The sequence below is a fragment of the Trematomus bernacchii genome, unplaced genomic scaffold, assembly GCF_902827165.1.
Source record: "Trematomus bernacchii unplaced genomic scaffold, fTreBer1.1, whole genome shotgun sequence".
In the NCBI taxonomy this organism is placed as follows: Eukaryota; Metazoa; Chordata; class Actinopteri; order Perciformes; family Nototheniidae; genus Trematomus; species Trematomus bernacchii.
This window is the reverse complement of record NW_022987616.1, coordinates 2,130,691-2,151,067: the sequence shown is the minus strand read 5'-3', so window position 1 is coordinate 2,151,067 and position 20,377 is coordinate 2,130,691. Positions and strand designations below refer to the sequence as shown.

The 20,377-nt window shown below is 39.8% G+C and overlaps 1 protein-coding gene across 7 annotated transcripts in view; it reads left to right on the top strand.

Annotated features, from left to right (window-relative positions):
- The window catches only part of col11a1a (collagen, type XI, alpha 1a), a 67,468-nt gene that overhangs the window by 32,656 nt on the left and 14,435 nt on the right, over positions 1-20,377 (top strand). For all 7 annotated transcript variants that reach the window (XM_034132603.1, XM_034132606.1, XM_034132608.1 and 4 more), the window contains 25 exons: positions 654-698; positions 1,333-1,386; positions 1,497-1,541; positions 2,987-3,040; positions 3,150-3,257; positions 3,395-3,448; positions 4,442-4,495; positions 5,048-5,092; positions 5,195-5,248; positions 5,455-5,499; positions 6,070-6,123; positions 6,698-6,751; positions 9,799-9,852; positions 10,163-10,270; positions 11,799-11,888; positions 12,790-12,843; positions 15,210-15,317; positions 15,442-15,549; positions 16,049-16,102; positions 16,287-16,340; positions 16,659-16,766; positions 18,772-18,825; positions 18,912-18,965; positions 19,163-19,216; positions 19,711-19,764. In XM_034132603.1, coding sequence (XP_033988494.1) covers positions 654-698; positions 1,333-1,386; positions 1,497-1,541; positions 2,987-3,040; positions 3,150-3,257; positions 3,395-3,448; positions 4,442-4,495; positions 5,048-5,092; positions 5,195-5,248; positions 5,455-5,499; positions 6,070-6,123; positions 6,698-6,751; positions 9,799-9,852; positions 10,163-10,270; positions 11,799-11,888; positions 12,790-12,843; positions 15,210-15,317; positions 15,442-15,549; positions 16,049-16,102; positions 16,287-16,340; positions 16,659-16,766; positions 18,772-18,825; positions 18,912-18,965; positions 19,163-19,216; positions 19,711-19,764 — 1,620 coding nt within the window. The remainder of the gene's footprint in view (positions 1-653; positions 699-1,332; positions 1,387-1,496; positions 1,542-2,986; positions 3,041-3,149; positions 3,258-3,394; positions 3,449-4,441; positions 4,496-5,047; positions 5,093-5,194; positions 5,249-5,454; positions 5,500-6,069; positions 6,124-6,697; positions 6,752-9,798; positions 9,853-10,162; positions 10,271-11,798; positions 11,889-12,789; positions 12,844-15,209; positions 15,318-15,441; positions 15,550-16,048; positions 16,103-16,286; positions 16,341-16,658; positions 16,767-18,771; positions 18,826-18,911; positions 18,966-19,162; positions 19,217-19,710; positions 19,765-20,377) is intronic.

Here is a 20,377-nt window from a genome sequence, read left to right as displayed (position 1 = left end):
GTTTACCCTTTTGGTGTATGACACACACACAGAGCCTTCTTGTCAAATACTTCCATGCCCCCAGAAATCTCTCAAGGCAAACATATAAGAAATGTGCCTTTGAGTTTAGTTATTCTCGACCTGTTGCAGCTCATGTCATGGCCCCCTCTCTCCCCTCGCTAGGAGAGGTGTCTAAGTTCAAGATGCAGGCAGCCCTTAGTTTCCCTCAGGCCCCAAAGCCTCGTGATTTACAGCCTTCTGCTTCAACCTCGTGCCTCAAATTGGAGGTGCCAGGTGTTCACAGCTGAAGGACTCCATGTGTGTGTGCAAAGATGTGTGTGCAGAAGTGTGTATGGGCATGCCTACCTGTCCCATCACTTTGAGACCACCATTGGCCACCACACAAACAATCGAATTTGTACAGCAGAAAAGAGAAAAAAACCTGTGTTGTTGGTGTGAATCAGACCAAGTCCTTTTAAAATGGTTTTCAACCAGAGAAGGTATATACAGATTCCTCTGTGTGAGTTTCATAAACACAGTTCATTGGTTAGTGAGCTCCTTGCCTGGTGTTTGCTGTCATTCTCAGATTTGCCATGCAATCTAGAGCAGCTTTTACGACCAACACATCATTGTGACAAGCACTTTTAACAACTTTGTGACTGCTTATTTTACAGGGTCATCCTGGTAAAGAGGGACCACCTGGAGAGAAAGGAGCCCTGGTAAGTGTATTTCATATTTTAGAAATCATTTGGTAAGATATTTATATGCATGTGTGTGTGCTACATCGGGAAGATTACCAAGATGTCTTAGTACAGTTGAAGTACTCATAGTAGTGTTTACAGGATAATGTACCATGTGTGTCACTTTAGCGTTTACCAATATTTCTTGCATTAGGAAAAATAACGCGATTGAGATTAGGTTTCAAGAAAGGAATAACATGTTTTTTGTCAATTCAAATTGTATTGTTTCTAATGAATTCATGTTAATTAAAAAATAGTTAGGGTTACAAGGCAATATTGTAATTTTTCGTTTTTTGTTTACATTTAGATCAGGTAATACGTCTTCAGGCGTTTCTTCATGGATGAACATTAATATTTTAAAGTACAGTTAGTATAATCAACATTTTCATAACAAATGTGGATATAATGTTAAACTCGCCATGACGTATTAGGAAATATAATATAAACTCAGAACAACTGAAAACCTAAAGTTATTTCATACAAAGTCCTCAAAGTTGCATCTTATATGCTTATGAAGACATGCAGTGGTACACCCCTGCATCTCTAAAGACCTGTCGTATTACCACAGTAAAGCATTGACTATCATGACCATGCAATGTTTTCTTCTCTACAGGGTCCATCAGGTCCACAGGGTCCTATTGGTTATCCTGGCCCTCGTGGTGTCAAGGTACAGTTTCACTTTGATTATGTGGGCATTGGATTGGATTATTTGTAATTACTTGTATTGAATTCTGTTGTGATTTTGATGCTAATTAATCCATCTTTTCTGTCAAATAGGGTGCTGATGGTGTCCGTGGTCTTAAGGGGGGAAAGGGAGAGAAGGTATAAACCTTTTAAAATGCTACGTTTTTTCCCATCTTTTCTCAATTGATTATAGCCACTGAGCAGCAACAAAGGTTATAATTGATATAGTTTATTTGAATCTAAATACAAAAACTATTCCAGAAAGATTTTTGCAGTTTTGTAAAGACAGATTATTAATATATGTTTACCACTGATGACAGCCGAAACTTTAAGTTGATCCAGCAAATATTGCTTGGACAAGTTGAGACTTTAAAGTTGAATACACGTCCAAATCCACATGCACTATGTCAGGGTTTGTCTAAACTTTCCTCACTCTGTGATAAAGGTGAAGACAGCAGCCTGTAAATATATTCATGTCACAGATATTCTGTCTGTAGCTGTGGCTGTCCACCTGCCCTCCCAACTGTGTTTTGGCTCTTTTGAGCTGGAGTGGATGGCTGGATATCTTCAGAGCAGACAGAGACTTTCTTGGAGTGACCCTCAATCAGTTGTTGAATGTAAAGCTGTCATGCTTGAGGCTTTTGGTTTCAAAGAACACTGCAATCCATCTCAAGCCTTTTTGAAGTGTGCCTGTGTGTGCCAACATGCAGAATTTAAAGTAAGCAAGCTTTCCCTTAATATTCATGACATTTATTTGAGATCAATACAACTATGCTGCTGTATAAAATCAATTTACAGGGGGGTGATCAAAAAGATCAGGTATATGCTTTGTTTGCATTGTTACATTATTTATACTTAAGAAAGAGATTAAAAAGCCAAACCTTAAGGAGAAAGGGTTTTTTTATGAATTAAGCATGCGCTCTACCTCAGGTGTGAGTGTACCTGTCGGTGTGTGTGTGGTCTTTGTGACGGGAGTTGATGGCAACAAACATGCTCCTTGCTGCATTATGCATCAGATAAGGATGAAAACATGGACAGGTGACAGAATAAAAAAAAGAAAGGGCTCTGGCTAAATTAAACAGTGTTCTTCACAATCTATTTGATTTGATTCAGACACTTTTGATTCAATTTTAAGATTCACTAAAAGGTTTAAGGTTTTATTGCATAAAAGCTCTTTTCAATGTACTGCTAAAATGCTTTAAAATGGTCATATCTGAGTATGAGATATTAGTATAACATCAAACTATTCCACATGCCTTTAATCAGTTGGTGCAGGTGCTGGAGAATACGTACATAAAGCACAGCCCAACAGCTGAACAGAAGTCCCTGCACATGCTGTTCAACTCTCTGGCCAGCAGAGGGCAGCACCAAACCTCCACAGAGTGAACATGAGCAGGCTGAATTCTTAACAGATGTAATACAACATATCAGAACACTTCAGTAGTTCCTGCAGTTATTAAATATTACAAAACAGTCCATGCTAAGTCTCTTGGTGGGAAATAAGCAAATGCCTCAAACCAAATAAAATGAAATAGCCAAACAATTACTGGCAGATGCAATAACTTCTTTTTGTCTTGTTTTAGGGCGAGGATGGTTTCCCAGGTTTCAAGGGAGATATGGGAATCAAAGGAGACCGGGTAAGGAAGATCATCTGTCATACAAATGTCTTTCTACGTGTCCAGCCAGATCTTCTGACACATGTGATGTCCGTACATCGTCCTCATACTCTTTGTGTTTGTGTCATAGGGTGAGCTTGGCATGCTTGGGTCCCGTGGAGAGGATGGTCCTGAGGGTCCTAAAGGCCGATCTGGCCCCAACGGAGAGTCAGGTCCCCTCGGTCCTGCTGGAGAAAAGGTAATATGGCTGAATGACCAGGGATGATGGAAAGCCGTCACAAGAATCATGTGTTTTCTTCTGAGTTGATGTTGTTGCTCTCATTGTGATTAAGTTGTGTTGCTGGGCTGATGTCTCGTGTTGTTAATGTCTCTCAGGGTAAACTAGGCGTTCCAGGATTGCCAGGTTATCCCGGAAGACAAGGACCTAAGGTAACTTACTACACTCTCACAACAATAGGGGATGTTTTTTTAACTAAATCTGCACTTGCACCTTGTCATGAAAACAACAGAGTGACAGTCAAAGCAGACAAACGTTACATGCAATCCCAGGGAAAACGACGGGATGGTGCTGATCTTTTGTGAAATACATATTTTACATCATGCTTTGATATGGCAATACTCAAACATGACAGTTTTTTAAATGAAGCATACCTTTGAAAGATGGTGCCTTTAGTAAATATTGGTACCACTTTCTAATGAGGCACAATTTCCAAAGGGTTTCTTTAGATCACATATTAAAGGCCATTATCAAATCAACGTTTGACAGAGCAACATTTTATAGACAATAACTCATTAAACACAATGTTTTCAACATTATTTGGAAGTAGGGATTTGTGGAATTATTACATTTGGAGGAAGTCATGGTTTGTCATTGATTGACTTTTTATTGAATGTCCCAAATGCAACCTGTGGTGAGGTGCTGCACAATGGGTAAGCTGCTTCTTAATCCCCTGCTCACAGAGTTTGACTATAGGCAAAAACATGTCACCTTGGCTTGTGTTTACAATGGTCTTACGCTAAGCCTTTTGTTTTTAAGTTCTCCTCTCTTTGTGTATGTGTTCGTGTGCTCATATTACTTTAGAGAATTTGCATGGCAAACTTCCTCTATTATGCCAACTTGATAAACATTGTAGAAAAAGCTGGGAATGTGATTTTGATGCAAAACGTTCACTTAACAGGAATATTTAGGATGTGTTTAACAATTTTAAAAAGTACATGAAGATATTTTTTAGAAAACAAAATTAAGAAAACTGAAAAATCAAGGGCCATGGAGGTTACCGGGTCAAACAATCGTGGATAACCGAGGATAATACCTAACAATAGTGCCGACAATTACAGTATGAAACGTCATCATCATGCATGCCCTGACCGATCCAGAATCTCTTGTTACCCCTCCATGATAACTCCCTCTGTTATTGACAGGGCTCAAGCGGTTTCCCTGGGTTCCCTGGAGCCAATGGCGAGAAAGGAGCAAGGGTAAGAAAACACACACACACACACACACACACACACACTCACTCACTCACTCACTCACTCACTCACTCACTCACTCACTCACTCACTCACTCACTCACTCACTCACTCACTCACTCACTCACTCACTCACTCACTCACTCACTCACTCACTGAAAATACACACTTTACCTGTTTCAGTTTCAAATTCACCACGCAATGATATCCCTGCACAAAAGAAAATTGATTGCTATAATAAAGGCACCTGTATTGTGTCTTGGCACAGAAAATAACAAAAACAAAATCAATATTGGGGAGGGAACAAAAGCTGTGGAAAGAATGTGCTCTCACTGAGTCCCTCTCCCTTATTTCTAGACTTGTAAAACTTGTTGCTTCAACACAATTAAAAAAATTCCTGAGAAAATGTTTAAGATGTTGGTTTTGCATTCAACAGTAAACTATGACATTGCCTATCTTGATTCACATTCAGAAAACTCTTAATTCATGGAGATAGTGAAAAAAAGTATCCTTTTCAAATGAATATCTCAAGGTGTTTTTCTGTTGGTTCTCTAACAGGGCACTGCAGGCAAAGCTGGTCCAAGAGGCCAAAGAGGGCCAACGGTATGTATATCTCACTCTTGGATTATGTTATGTTGTGATTAGTTAATATAACTTTTTTTGTTTTTGGGATTTTCTTTTGACTCTGTTGTTCTCTCGCTGTAGGGTCCTCGTGGGGGTCGAGGAGCCAGAGGTCCAACAGGGAAACCTGGCGCCAAGGTACAAGAGTTATACCACTCACAACAAAACACAACTCACACATATTTTTAAATATTCCTTCAAGCAGAAATTAAACCTGGGCAATACAAATAAGGAAAACCATTTCTAAACAATGCTTCAACTCTCCTATTATACTCCATGCTTAATACGTGTACTGTGAAAACACATTATTATTAGGTGATGATGGTTGTTTTTGTGTGTTTCAGGGTACATCAGGCAACGACGGCCCTCCGGGTGGACCTGGAGAGAGAGTAAGTCTATTATTCTGTTTAGGCCATTCAGTGTCATTCATATCTTAAATATTTCCCTAATATCCCCATATTAATGACATGATGATGATTTTTAGACTTCAACATATTATAAACTTGAAAGCGTAATATAAATTGATTTTAACAAACAACTTTTGAATATGAACATCTCTGTCAGTTACACATTCCAGACATCAGCATATGTGTGCTGATGGGGATCCAACCTCTATCTCTTCTATCATTTCTCACTGGCATTCTTTATTTCAGCTGCTCTCAACCATCATTAGATTATTAAATGCACAAATTAAATAAATAGCACTTCAATTGTGGGGATACATACATTAAAAACAATTCATATTTACTCATTCATTTGACATCCATTTGTCGCAACCCTTCTGTCGCAACCAGTTTTGTTAGTTGATCAAACCTCGCTTTGTACAGTAGGTGATACAATATGATGAGTTCTCTAATGATTTGAGCTAAGGTTTCAGTGAACATTTAGCAGAGCATCTTTTGCATAACTTTATTCTTTGTGCATCTCATATTCATCTGACTCTTTTTTTTGTTCAATAGGGGCCTCAAGGACCTCAGGGACCAGTGGGCTTCTCTGGACCAAAGGGCCCCCCTGTAAGTATTCCTCCTGCGTTCACACTTTACTCGAAGTGTAAAACCACTAGTACGGCTGTATGGCTCCTAAAGTTCACTGTCTACTGTCGGCTCTTCCTACTGTTCCAGCTGCAGATTAGCTTAGTTTGCTACATTATTACATTTGAGAAGTTCATGGAGTGTAGTAATATATGGCAATAACCCTAATTATGTGATGGGATCATTAGTTAAACTTTTACTGAAGCAGAACCAATTTTCTCACTCCCCAGTCTAGGCAGGAGACAAGTGGTAATTTCCACATATTGATTCAGGTTAGATTCATAGCTGGCTCTTAGCCCTTAGCTACTGATGTTGTTCCTTTCAACAGAACCTGTTATTTCTTCATCAGAGTGTTCCAGTTGTCTAACTATGACTTTGCCAGTGTGAAAAGTATGTTTGTAACTTGTTCTGTGCCTACAAAACATTTGCAATATACTGCTATAATAAATATGAATATTTGGAAAAATACTGCTGTTATTCACTTGAGATATGAATGTATTTAAGATAAATGCACTTTGTAACTTACGAAGGGTGTGTTGTGAATTCAACCTGACAGGGCCCATCTGGAAAGGATGGACTGCCTGGACACCCCGGTCAGCGAGGAGAGACGGTGAGTCCTAAAGATGCATTACCCTGTTTGAGATGTCAGTCATCTCTGAGACTTCCTGCTGAGTGTAGAAAGAGAAGAACTACAATTCAGCTAGAAACTCAATGAAACACAATGTATCACACCTGGACAGATTTCCACTGAAACAAATAGTACAAGAGTGGGTCAAGTCATTTTAACATATTTTTTGAAATGTTGAATTATGAATCTCCTCACATTGCTCTAATCTTAATCCCACATACATTGGGTTGGTTTTGTTAATGGCTGGTACCCACTGCTATTTATGTAAACGTTTCCAACAAGACCATTTTTAGCTCTCATTCTTCAAATTGCCTTTCGATTGCAGGACAGGCCTGATCCTTCCAATCAGTGGGCTGCACTGCAATTCAATCTCCCACTCTCCCTCTCCCACATCTTATCTCTGTTGCTCTTATATGCAGGGGATTACAATCACTGATGCATCATCTCAGAGTGATGCCAAATGGGCAGGCCTTCCTCTTTAAGCAGAACACACACACACACACACACACACACACACACGCACACGCACACGCACACGCACACACACACACACACACACACACACACACACACACACACACACACACCACACACACACACACACACACACACACACACACACACACACACACACACACACATGCTCTGTCTGAGTAAATGCAGATGGCTCAGACTCCTATCTCATAGAGATGGACACCAGGGAGCTGGGAAATCAGCTTTTCCTTCTTATTACATTGGCAAGTTTACAAATATGCAATAGAACGATGCTAAACTAAGATTGTCCAGTTGCAACAAGGTGTCATTGCTCTAAAATAATTCAGCAATAATACTGTAACCGAGGTAAACAATACAAGTAGACATACATTTGTTGCAGCTGCACAAAACAGTGGTTCAGCAGTTTAAAGAATGCAGTTATGAGCTTAATGAGAATAGGCTTTTAACCTTTAAAGTTTCAAAGCTGTTCATGAAGATGTATTGGTGCAAAGATGGCATTTCCCATGGGACATAAAAAAACAGAATCAAGTCAAATTTTGAGTCTGTGATCACATCTAGTTGCAATCCCCTGTTTCAACTGCCACACCTCTGTACGTTGTATGCGTCAGTGAACCTCGGTTTGACGAGACTCAGAAGCAATACATTCTACTGAAAGCTTGACAGATCATCGCCTCTATCATTAAAGCTTCCCTTTCCGCCTGCCTCTTTCCTATAGATACTGAATACCCCACACATGAGTGCTTCCCTGCCTTTGCTGCTATTCAAGCGATAACCATAGAGTCTTCATTAAGGTGTTACTGTAATGGCTGTAGATTTATGCGCTTATGAACATGCTCCACAAGTATCCAATATGAGAATAGATCACAGCAATAAAGGCGCTCAAAGGCACACATTCCCAGCAACACAACTTGCATTTAAGGAAGGGCAAATAAAGATTTGAATTGGTGTCTCTGAATCAGGGCTGTGGCTGAACAGCCTGGCTTGAGGGTTGCCGTTGACTAAAACATCTCCATAAATCACAACACAATGATCAATAAGACGGAAGTCATAAGTCAGCCAGGATTTGCCTTCTAAGCTTGGAAACTTTCTTGCTTGGTTTTAGGGTAATAAACTATGATTTAAAATGATATAGAAATGCAGTGCCTCAGTTAAAAAGTGGTTTTGTGTAAAGTGTGATGAATGATGTTTTCAAAAATCAAGTGGCAAAGTCAAACTGTGTCAGTGTGCACCTAAAACTCTGACCTTGGAGTTTGATGTGTTTGCTTTATGCTAATCCCTTCCCATGTACTGTTTCACTAATGGATATCTACATGTTTACATGCCTGGTTTTACACCAGCATTTAGCAACTTATATATGGCAGATGGGTCTCTATTAGACGACTAAATGTGTGGTAAAGATACCAGTCTTTCCTTATCTCAATCCAATGGAGATTGGATTGTTTTTCACCCAGCAGACATAAATTCATCTTATTTGTGCTGCAGTGTTTGAGTCGATACTTGAGATGTTGAACTTGTATCGTTCTTGATTGGTCCGATTCTGCTGTTTACATTTGTACACAAAGCACATCAACTATGGGCTTTGAATGTAAACTTGTGCAACAGACAAGATGCAAATGGAATAGTTGTCTGGATTTGTGTAGGTATGGCAACCCGATCACAGGTCTGTGGCCTTCAGCCTTCTCTCCTTTGAAGTAGAGCAGAGAAAGAGATGGCTCTTTGTTATTAGCATTGGTTTCATTCTAGCGAGAGACCTTCACTGGAGCTTGATTCCCTAGATATCATATTAGGCTTTGAAACAGAGAACTGTGCACGATGCGCTTCAGGTTTTATTTATTGTATTGCTCTTTGAAGCGGATTTGGTTATATCAAAGAGAAGATTCATGACCACTAGTGTTATGTTACATTTAATAATCATGCCAAGGCAAACATTTTAATGGGATTTCTGAATTTAAGTTCACTTTTTTAACTGTTTTACATAAAACCCTTTTCCAGTTTTATATGTTTATGCATAAGAGGGGTTTACAAGCTGCAGTGCATGCAAGCCGTTATTCAGTTCTCAGGGAAACTTTCAATCCCACATCTTTACTTGAGTAGTATATATATCCATAGATATAAAAGTTGAACATACAATATCTACACACATACACACATCTATATTCACCCCTGTACCCATGTGTATACAGCCTACTGTACATACCTATGTACACCCTCTGACATATGCCCATCTCCCCCTAATGTCTAATCAATTAAAAGATCTCTGTTTACAATCACAATACTGTATGCCTTAAGGTAATTACCGGCCAGCAATGTAGTGTTATTAAATTAATCCTTGTTTGTTTAATATACCCGTAGAATGTATTTTTACTACATTATATATATATAGTAATACAAAGCCAAGACATATTTCCCTGATTATGAAACAAATTCCAGTGGAATCCCTTCGGTTTCTTTCCTTGGGTTTTAGTAGATTAACAATGTGCTTCCCTTTGATATTATAAACCCTTTAACTAACCCTTTGTAATGTTTCTCTCCAGGGTTTCCAAGGAAAAACTGGTCCACCAGGTCCAGGAGGTGTCGTCGGGCCCCAGGTAAGAGACCTTTATTATTTAAAGAATACATTTTTGAATTGACATCTGACATTGTAATCATCTTAAACAACTGCTTATTCTTTTGGAAAATCACTGCAGCAGTACTAAAGTGGCTCAGACACATTTGTCTGTGTATTAAAACTGTAACAGCTTTTCAGGGCATTGCTAACATTTTAAATGTATGTACATGTAGAGCAAGCAGTGTATTGTATGGTGTTAGTGGTGTTGGGTACCAATGGCCTCAATGCAGCTATAACAGCTCTCATTTTGATATTTTGAACTGCAAATCTACTTTGTTATGGCATCTTAGGGTCCAACCGGAGAGACAGGTCCCGTTGGTGAGAGAGGACACCCTGGACCCCCCGGCCCGCCCGGAGAGCAGGGTCTTCCAGGATCTGCTGGCAAGGAGGGAGCAAAGGTATGTTCAGTATTTAGAGCAGAAAAGTATTCCAAACAATTATTGTTCTTAAATGAATGTTCATTTGCGGTCTTAATAGTAGAGTGGGTTCAGATTTAGTTATTGTCTGTATCAGATTTTTCCGACAAACAGTATGGAGGTTGGCTGCAAGATGAAATGTTGCAATTATCGTACAGGATTCGATTCTGGAGATTGGCCAGCTGCTTTCACAAACAGTTATATTTCTGGAGTTCAATTCTAAATTCAACCCGGAAATACACATCAGCAAACACCAGAGTCCCACCAATACTTTATGTACATTATTAGACTCTGGAAACAACTGCTGAGGATACAGTAGCTAAGAGTTGGGGCATTCTCTTCCTGGCCCTCCCTGGCCAGCAATCGAGAGCCCATTATTAGCAGACAGTAGGCATTATGTAGAAATATGGGCTGCTCCAAAAGAAAAAAACTAACTCCCAGAAGCACTCAGCCTGCCCTGATCATCCCCTCCCTCAAACACCCTGTCTTCTGCTTTCATTTTCTTCCCGTCTTCGCCAAGCAGACAGTTTAATCAAGTCCGTCGGCAAACTCCAAACCCTCTGCCACTCACAGTCCCACTTTCCTCGCCTCTCCACTCAGTCCTGTGCATCTGTATGCCAGGGACACTTTGTGGAGGTCTTGGCAGCAGAGCCCCAAATCCTCTTTTACCTCTCAAGCCCACTCTACTCTGCCTCCATGTTTGCAGATAAGTCTGCCTGCCAATTAAGAAGGAAAGTGAACAAAGCCAGAATTAACTTTTTCTGGAGTCAAATGTTCTTGTTTTGTGCCTTTCAAAATCAACCAAGAAGTAAACAAGGTTTCCATGCAATTATCGGCGCTAACTCTAGAAGTTATTTCAGTGTTTGTGGTGAGGGTTAAGAAAGGTTGAGATCATGTGTACAGTTGTAGAATCTGAACCAAGTTTTGCTTACATGCTTTTATTGTCTTTTCTTATAGCAAACTCACTGTCTGCTCATTTCAGTCAAAACATATATTTGTGCTTGTGCTTTTGATGTCAGTCACCCTTGATATATTACACTTTTGTTTAGATTTTTTTATCCTTTAAACAATACATATTTATTTATATATTATGAAACATTTTAAACACAATTCTGTCTCTAGATTGGATAGAGTTTTGAGGCTAACATCTTTTCATGTTATAGCTGATTCTGTAAAAGCAATACCAGCTTGGTTGAGACTTGTTGACCGAGTGCTGACTGTTATTGAATCCACAGAAAACACACATATCTCAAACTAATTGCGGCTAATGGCCCATTGAGATGGATGTCAGCTACAAAACAAATATACTTCTGTTCCTGCTGGGATGTATAAAGCCATTAGTATACATTATATTTGTCAGATGTGTATAATCTATAATCTTTTTATTTTTTGAATTCCCTCTAGCTGATCTCCAAGCTTTATATTGTAGCAATTAATTCCACTCATGGAATAAAGCAAGTACATTTAAGTACACACATGCTAACACAAACATGTGTGTCTCTGTGTAAAGGGAGACCCAGGACCCCAGGGATCTGCTGGTAAAGACGGACCTCCCGGCCTTCGAGGCTTCCCTGGAGAAAGAGGTCTACCTGGCGCCACGGTAAGAGCTACACTTCACCTGAACCTATTTCCCCCTGCATGTGTTTGCTAGTAGAAAGTGACAGAACATTGCTACATAACAAATAACCAGCATCTATCTAGAGCCATTCACTTCATTAGAAACACCAGCCCTGGAATTCACTTCTAGCAATCAATCGGGTTCAGAGGAAACTCAAAGCGACATCTTACAAATGAACAGGCGTGCCTATGCATCGCTCCACCAACACTGACAGCACTGTTTATACCGCCACAATGCATCACGGGCCGCTATTATAGAAGTAGGGGAATGGTCGGTTAGAGATCCATTTGCAAAGAATGTCGCTGGTTTAGGTCAACGACTTAAATTGTTCTTAATTCAGTGCCAACCGTGTTTTGGGGGACAGCAAAGTTATTATTTACGTAATAAATTATTAAGTGGGAAATGTTAGCATTAGACTGAGGTGTTTGGAAATAGACTGTGGGGAGAGGGAGTGTTTTGCTGCCTGTATTCTCAAGGTCAGGGAGACTCTGCAGGCCAGCAGCACTACTGATTGTTTCCTCCAATTGGAATTTACTTCAGCACCCAGCCACAGCCAACAGAGACTCATTACCCATACTGCCATGTGCTCTTTTGTGGTCCACTTGGTAGCTACACATATATACACACAGGCATAAACATTGGCATTACAAATCATACCAGAAATCACAAATTATACACACATGTGCAAATTAAACTCAAATTCACAATTATTTTGTCTGGCCAATTTAACAAAGTAGTAAACAAAGACATACAGTCCAGACTGGATTAGTATCTTATGATTGAGATGTTTAAATACAGAGCCATACTGTAGAAAGAATGCGCAGGCTGAATGTAACACAGTTTTCAACCGACATCTCATGTGATTATCCCTTCTGTTCCTCAGGGCCCTGCAGGTCTGAAGGGAGGAGAGGGGCCCCAAGGTCCACCTGGTCCTGTTGTAAGTATACTTTTACCTAAGATCAAAGTATCTTCTTTCCTCTCTGTCTTGCTTAGCGTGAAGGCTTGTGCAGTGTATTTCATGTTTCAGTGCAGCCTGCATATGCCAAGCACCAGAGGGCAGTTTACATCATCAGACGAAAGTTTTGAAACTGCCTCTTATTTCCCTTGCCTAACTGCCAGCCCATCTTTATACTTGCTTTTCATTTATGATTTATGATTTAATTAAACCTTTATTTAATCGGCTAAGCCCCATTGAGATTAGAAAAAAATATTTTCCAAAGGAAACCTGGCCAGGACAGAACCATCAGGGACACGGGATATTTTAGGAAAACTTGTGAACAGACAGAATATATATTTTTTGGATTATTTAAACTTCAATTGCCCCAGGTAAGATCTGGTTAGCTGCATGCTCTTTCTTAGCTGGACAGTGTTGAATTCAGACACTCACACATTCTTGTCTTGTCCTTTATGTAAATGCACTGTAGCAGCTGTTAAATGCCTTGCCCAAGACCATCACAGCTGAAACTCAAGTAGATAAAGGAGAGCCTCTGACTTTGCAAATCCAGCAGGTATTAGAAGGTAAATAAGATCAGTTAAAACTGCAGCCACACTAGCATTAGAGTCAGACAATGACATTTCAGACATGAGAGAAAATCAAACTTAAGTCAAAGAAAATTCATTTAGTTGTGTAAATTAGTAAACTAAGTACATGTGTAGTAAACATCAACTCATTACGCCATCATGGTCACGTAATCAGTGTTTGATCATTCATTTTCAAATGAAAGCATCACCAAATGTCATCTTGTCCCAATGCACACAGCGATTTGTCGTAGGAGCGATCATCCGAAAGAGAATCTGAGTATCAAGACTGTCTGCTCCATTGCGCTTTGGCACACAGAAACAGACCCAAACAAACACATACACAAACATACACAACATCACCCCCACAGCCATACGGTGAGTCAGTGTCTAGTCATCCCCGGTGTTGCTCCTACACCTGCCTCACCCGTCGCAAAGGCTGAATCGTGGCATTTTACGCCTGCTGTGTTCATATTTCTCAGACTGTCACAGAGTCTCTAGAGGTTCTTCACAAAACCGATCGGTATGGTTAGCATGATGTGACGGGCTGCTGCTGCCAAAATAGATTGTTTTTCTTTTCATTCTTAATCATGCTGTGGTTGTTTTTTGCACCTATCCATGACAACAGTCAAATCACAAAACACCAGCTGCTACACATATGACACAATATGAACAAACATGTTATATCATCAAATCGGCCCTACAGTAATTGAAGTTTCAAATGTTATGTTATTAATTTAAGTCAGGTTTCCACATAATAGGATTGTGTTAATGGAAAACGGTGCGTGTATTGTGTTTAATGTTCTGCTCAGGATATACTCTAGCACTTAGATATGCATCAATATCTTGATTGAACATTTTTTGATTAATTTAGCATCAATTGGACTCATAAAATACTACTCAAGACAACACAAATGACAAATAAGTAACCTGCACACAAACGTTGGTTAAATATTTGTTCATGACCGTTGCCTCCCTCACTCTTCTACATAAGTGAATACAGGTGTTATCAGCAATTGTTCATTGATTTTCATAATGAAGATTATAATGATGTAATGCAGACATACATAGGTGATTTATTTAAGAGTGCCTTACTTCACACTGTAGAGTAGAAATAACAGGGTTACACTAGTTTGAAGATTGTTGTCAAGTTGTGTTTTCTCAAGGCTTTTTTATTTTAAAAGAAAAACCTCCAACATTTGAATGGAACACTCTTTTCACGATAGCAGTGTAATTCACTTTGCTACCACACAGCCTTTGCATGAGGAAAATGCATTTATTATGAAAATTAACTAAATACATTTAATAAATGTGTACATGTATAAATGTACATTGAGATAATTGAGTGCATCAGAGATACAACAAAATGTAGAGTGTCTTTCACCATCATGTCTTATGGATTTAGGCGTATCTGAGTACTGATACACGGCATCAGCCTCTTTCATCCAGAAATGCATTTTCAGCAGCCGCAGTGAGCTGCTCAGAGAGCCACCAAGATGTCGGCTCCCCTAGAGCAGACAATGCTGGCTGCTTTTAAGGAGCAGAACAGCTTTCTGAGAACTTAAAAGCCACCTGCCCCTGCTGTTTTCTCAGTTTTTTTCTTAAAAGAGCTTTGTGTATGTAGGTGTGTATGTGTGAGTTGATCCATTAGCACTGGGACTTAGTGGGTTGTGGCTTTGTTCAGAATACTCAGGTTATATTTAGACTCAGGCTAACAGAACTATATAAGATACGTATCAAACTCTCGACAAAAAAATAAGATCACTCCCTTTCTCACACTCACAGGGTTCTTCTGGTGAAAGAGGTCTTGCTGGTACGGCTGGTCCAATTGGCCTGTCTGGCAGACCTGGCCCTCAGGGTCCCCCTGGACCTGCAGGAGAGAAGGGAGCACCTGTAAGTATTTATTTCTTTGCTACAGTGGCCAACAACAAATCTTTCTGTTATCTAAAACGTGTTTGGGTTCTGCTGTACTAGGTGTTTCAAGATATCATTAAAACAAATGTCTTTGTTCACATAGGGTGAGAAAGGGCCTCAAGGTCCTGCTGGTCGTGATGGTGTCCAGGGTCCTGTTGGTCTGCCCGGACCTGCTGGACCTCAGGGTCCACCTGGAGAAGATGGTGACAAGGTCAGTCCCCCACACTCCCCACCACCCACCACATCTTATTGGCCCAGTTACAACTCCTTTTCCATTGCAAAACTGAGACATGTTTAAGGATGGAACCAGATTGCCAATCAATCTTCATCCCCAAGTTCACACTTTCCATCTGCATGGGAAATATGTCGCTCTCACTTTTGCCTATCCATCTTCATAACCAAATGTGCCACCAAACACAATTAGACGAGGTTTGTTATAGTGAAATACTGTTGCTCGTTCCATCTCCTGTAATAATTATGCCCCTGAATGTTACTTTATGGCATTCTACTGAGCTGCCAAACATATGTCTCTGAGGACTTTAACGATGCAACATAGTGGACAGTAATAATCTCACATTTCCATATTTGCGCCTTCAACCAGGTATAGCTGCAGATATTGGTTGTTTTTGTAAAGCTGCAGTCTTTTTTTCATAAGCTGTTGACATTTGGAAAATAAGTGAATCTGAGCTGAGTGTGTTTCTCTTTTCCAGGGAGAGGTTGGAGAGCCCGGTCAGAAAGGAAGCAAAGCCGACAAGGGAGAACAGGTGCGTTTTCGGAAGTCCATTTATTCCTTGATAGATAACACACCTTCACATCCATTTGTCAAAAATAATTAAGTAGTTAGTAGTGTTACAGATTTCCTTAAGAGATGCCTAGTTACAGAACCACACACTTAACCCAATACATAATTGTTTTACATTTGTGTAAACTTTTCTTGTTTGTGTTTAGGGTCCTCCTGGCCCATCTGGTCTCCAAGGTCCCATAGGTGCACCAGGTCCTGCTGTAAGTACAACTGTCCGAAATACCTGATTGAATGTATGATGTCTGCAGCATCACAAAACTTACCGAAATACCTCTAAAATGAAAAATGTTTTTCCTGATTGAGACCAGACACTTTTGAATGTGTCTTCTGTGTTATATTGTATCATTACACACATGTTAATGACTATTTGAGTAATTGCATGCAACACCATCTTTGCCAACAATGCTTTGAAAGCTTGTAGAAGAACATATTTGTTAACAACACATGCAAATGCATTAACTGTTAAACCTGAGAGGAATGGACCCAGTGAATGTGTGTGTATGTGTGTGTTTTTTAAGGGAGGTGATGGAGAGCCTGGTCCCAGAGGTCAGCAGGGTATGTTTGGACAGAAGGGAGATGAAGGTTCCAGAGGTTTCCCTGGACCTCCTGGTCCCATTGGTCTGCAGGTCAGTACCATTCAAACATTTGCTGATATATTAAACTACAGTTATCTGCTATGGATGATATGTTTGTCATGTAACTGCTTTGCAATAGCATGCTCTCCAAAAATCACCCGTTGCAATGAAAGCACTAGCTGGTTAAGCTGGTCAACACCTACACAGTCGCCTATGCAGTATACCTTTTGATCAGATCTTTGGTGCATTGTGTATGTTGACCAAGATATTAGCCTCAAAGATTCCATCTACTGCCTTTATTTCCTGCCAACACCATCTACTGATGCCACTTGAGAAAAAGGCATGATAATCTGTGCTACATTTAGCTTTTTGATGTTATAAGCGTAAGGTAAAGTAGGCTCTACGCAACCAAGGATTTAGTTTAAGCCCCACTGAAAATACTAAGGTTAAAAAGAAATAGAACAACTTAATGTATAGACAACCAATCCATGCTACAACTAGGCTTAATGATGTTTTGTATCATTGTAATAATAATCTAACGAGATAGGTCTTTCCCTCTTTAGTAACCCATTTGTTAGTAATTATCGGTTTTATAAGTAATCATCTCCTTTAGCTAAAAACCTTACGAGTTTACTGCAGAGATTGGGGTCTTGATGAAATTACATAAACTACTGTTCATCCTTCCAAGGTACTATCCTATCTCAGCAGGATTGTATTCAATGGACTTTTAATTGGAAGTCATTTACTTCCCATAGCTATTCCATTAATTGCGGGGATTGACCTGCTCCAATAGTCAGTTCCTCATCGAGCACATTCACCATGCTGCATAATTAGTAGCGCGGCTAATGATCTCAGACTGGGGCGACCTTTACACAGTTGAGATTTCTTATCACGGAAGGAATCAGCATGCAGCTACTTACACTTTTTAGTCCCCACAGAAAATGCTTGCAAACAGGGGCATGTCAAACAAAACTTTGATGTATAGCAATGCACATATACACAAACTGCCAGCGTATAGTCCGTTTATGGTCCAACCACATGGAAAGCAATGCATTTTCTGATATCCTCCCTTGCAATCATACACCTTACACTGATGACAAACTGCTTCTGAATTAAAAACAGACACACACACAGAAGGCGAAACAGGGTACAGCTATTTAATCATGGCAATTACTGGAAGAAATGTCAGGGATCAAACGCACATATGAGGTCTTGACCAAGCGGCTCATTTCCCATGCATGAGTGAGCTACATCTATGTCTGCACCTTTTGTGTGAAGATGAAACCTTTACTGACTAGAAAGGAAAAGCAAACACAAGAGGAGTCTTGTCTTACATGTCAGCGGAGCCGGGGAAAGCATTGTAGAATAAAACAATCCCCCCTTTGCCTGAGTATTGATAAGGAAGTTTAAACCCTGCTGACATCCAAATGTGAACATTTCAGATACACAACTGAGTTCTTCACTATCAAAAGATATTTCAGAAAGTCTGGTTAAGTTTGGCTTGTCAATGCATAGCATGCTTGCCCTTCTATGCCTTGTACCTCATTCAAATAGCTATTTGATATATTTAGTATATGTGCTAGGGATAAATATTGAGATGACTCCTTGTGTCATCACTGAATTGCACTGCTCCTTATTATGTTAGTCCTCTATTCAGTTTGTCTGCACAACATTGTCTGTTTTTTAAAGTCTCTGGTTTAGTTAATCTAGTAGGACTTGTTCTTGCTCAGGATATATTCATTGAATATTTTATTGAACATATAATAGGACTAGACTGCAGCTAAAACATGGATTCAAAATGATTCATTCATGCATGTTCTGGCCCACGAAGATATTACATATTTCAGTGCATCACTGCAATTTATTCTCACAGTCAAATCAAATTTGAAAAATGAATATCAAGCCGTTACAGCTGATGTTAATGCATTTAACAGCAGCAAAACAATTATAAATCAATAAGATAACAATTGCTTATTCATCCAACAGCATCTTGTGCTCATATGATGATTACTTTCTTTACTGATAATAAAACTTTCTTTGTTTTTGTTATCCTCAGGGGCTTCCTGGACCTCCTGGTGAGAAGGGAGAGAACGGTGATGTTGGCCCCATGGTAAGACACTCCTCTGCTTCTTGCAAACACTTTCATTTACTTTAATTGTTTAATGCACTTTAAAAACACTGTGTTTTTTTCTACAGGGCCCTCCCGGTCCCCCTGGTCCCAGAGGTCCTCAGGGTTCTAGTGGAGCTGATGTACGTATGGCTGATTGATAACAGATAAAGTGATATAATAATAATGTACCTGTTGTGTTTAAGACTGTGACATAATGTTAAACACATCATTAGTGGCAATAACTCACCTATCTTAACTGGTCTTGCCTGGATATCATCAAGTGTACTCCACTACCAAATGGAGGATGACTCATCTCTTTCTTCATTTCCTGCTGCAGGGTCCCCAAGGCCCTCCAGGTGGTGTGGGCCCCATGGGATCAGTTGGCGAGAAGGTAAGAGTCACAACTATAGCCTGCCTGACGTGACGTTTGTCAATGAGACTGAAATACTGCTGGCCAAGCCAACTAATTCCAGCCCCCTTTGTTACTACCAGCAGCCTTTTCCCTTTATAAACCCAGGCTTTCTGTCTGACTTAGTGACTTGACCCTAGTAATGTCCCTTTTACAACACAAGATTCGTCCATTTTACTGCAGGCTGCTGCACTATACAGTAAATGCTTAATGCCTTACCATGTCAATTGAAATGAGTCTGGAATATGAAAAATGAAGGGCTACCAACTCTTAAAAGGGCCACTTTGAATACAGTTCCTGTATCAACTGCTGTAATAGTAAAGTTATATGACTGTCTTTTGTTGATATGGATTACTGTATGGAGAACTATTTCAGTAAATAATGTAACTTTTAAAAATACTTCATGTGAATTTGCAACTCTCCATGTGGAGGGTAAAGGTTTCTTTGTCCAGACTCTGACATTTGTCTAACCACAGGGCGAACAAGGTGAGGCTGGAAACCCAGGACAACCCGGAGAGGCTGGAACTGGGGTGAGTGAGATTGTTTGTCAATCTGGTTTTACAGGAGTAACTAATGTTTGTGTTCCTTTATGTATGTTTATGCCATCATGATTATGTGTGTGTGTAGGTAGCTTATCAACACGTATGACGTTTTTTTTTTATTAGGCTTTAACATACCAATCACCCTTAGCATGATTATTTACAGAGCCTTTCTTTATAAAAAAGTACCTTGTCTTTATTCTACAATACTTAAAAGTACACCCTACTAAGGTTGGTAAAATGTTGTGTTGCTGCAACAAGGTAGTAAACAGTATAAGCAACAACAGCAATATACATTTGAAGTTTATCGCCAGGAAAACAGATGCTTAATGGATAGCTTAAGGCAAATATAGAGCAAAATCCAATCTGACGAGAAGGCTTTTTTTCTTCGGTGTGGCACTGTGTATTCATCAGACTGAAAGTAATTTCTCCTCACATTGGGGCTGGTAGTTCATCTCAGCATGGCTCTTCTGCTTTGCACACCATGTCCACATGGCCTGCCAAATTGAGTCTCTTCCCAGACTCTTAAGACATAATTACCAGGAGGATACGCTGTGGTGCTTCTGTCCTAAAGAACAATGATTGCAGCGACTATGAAGCAAGT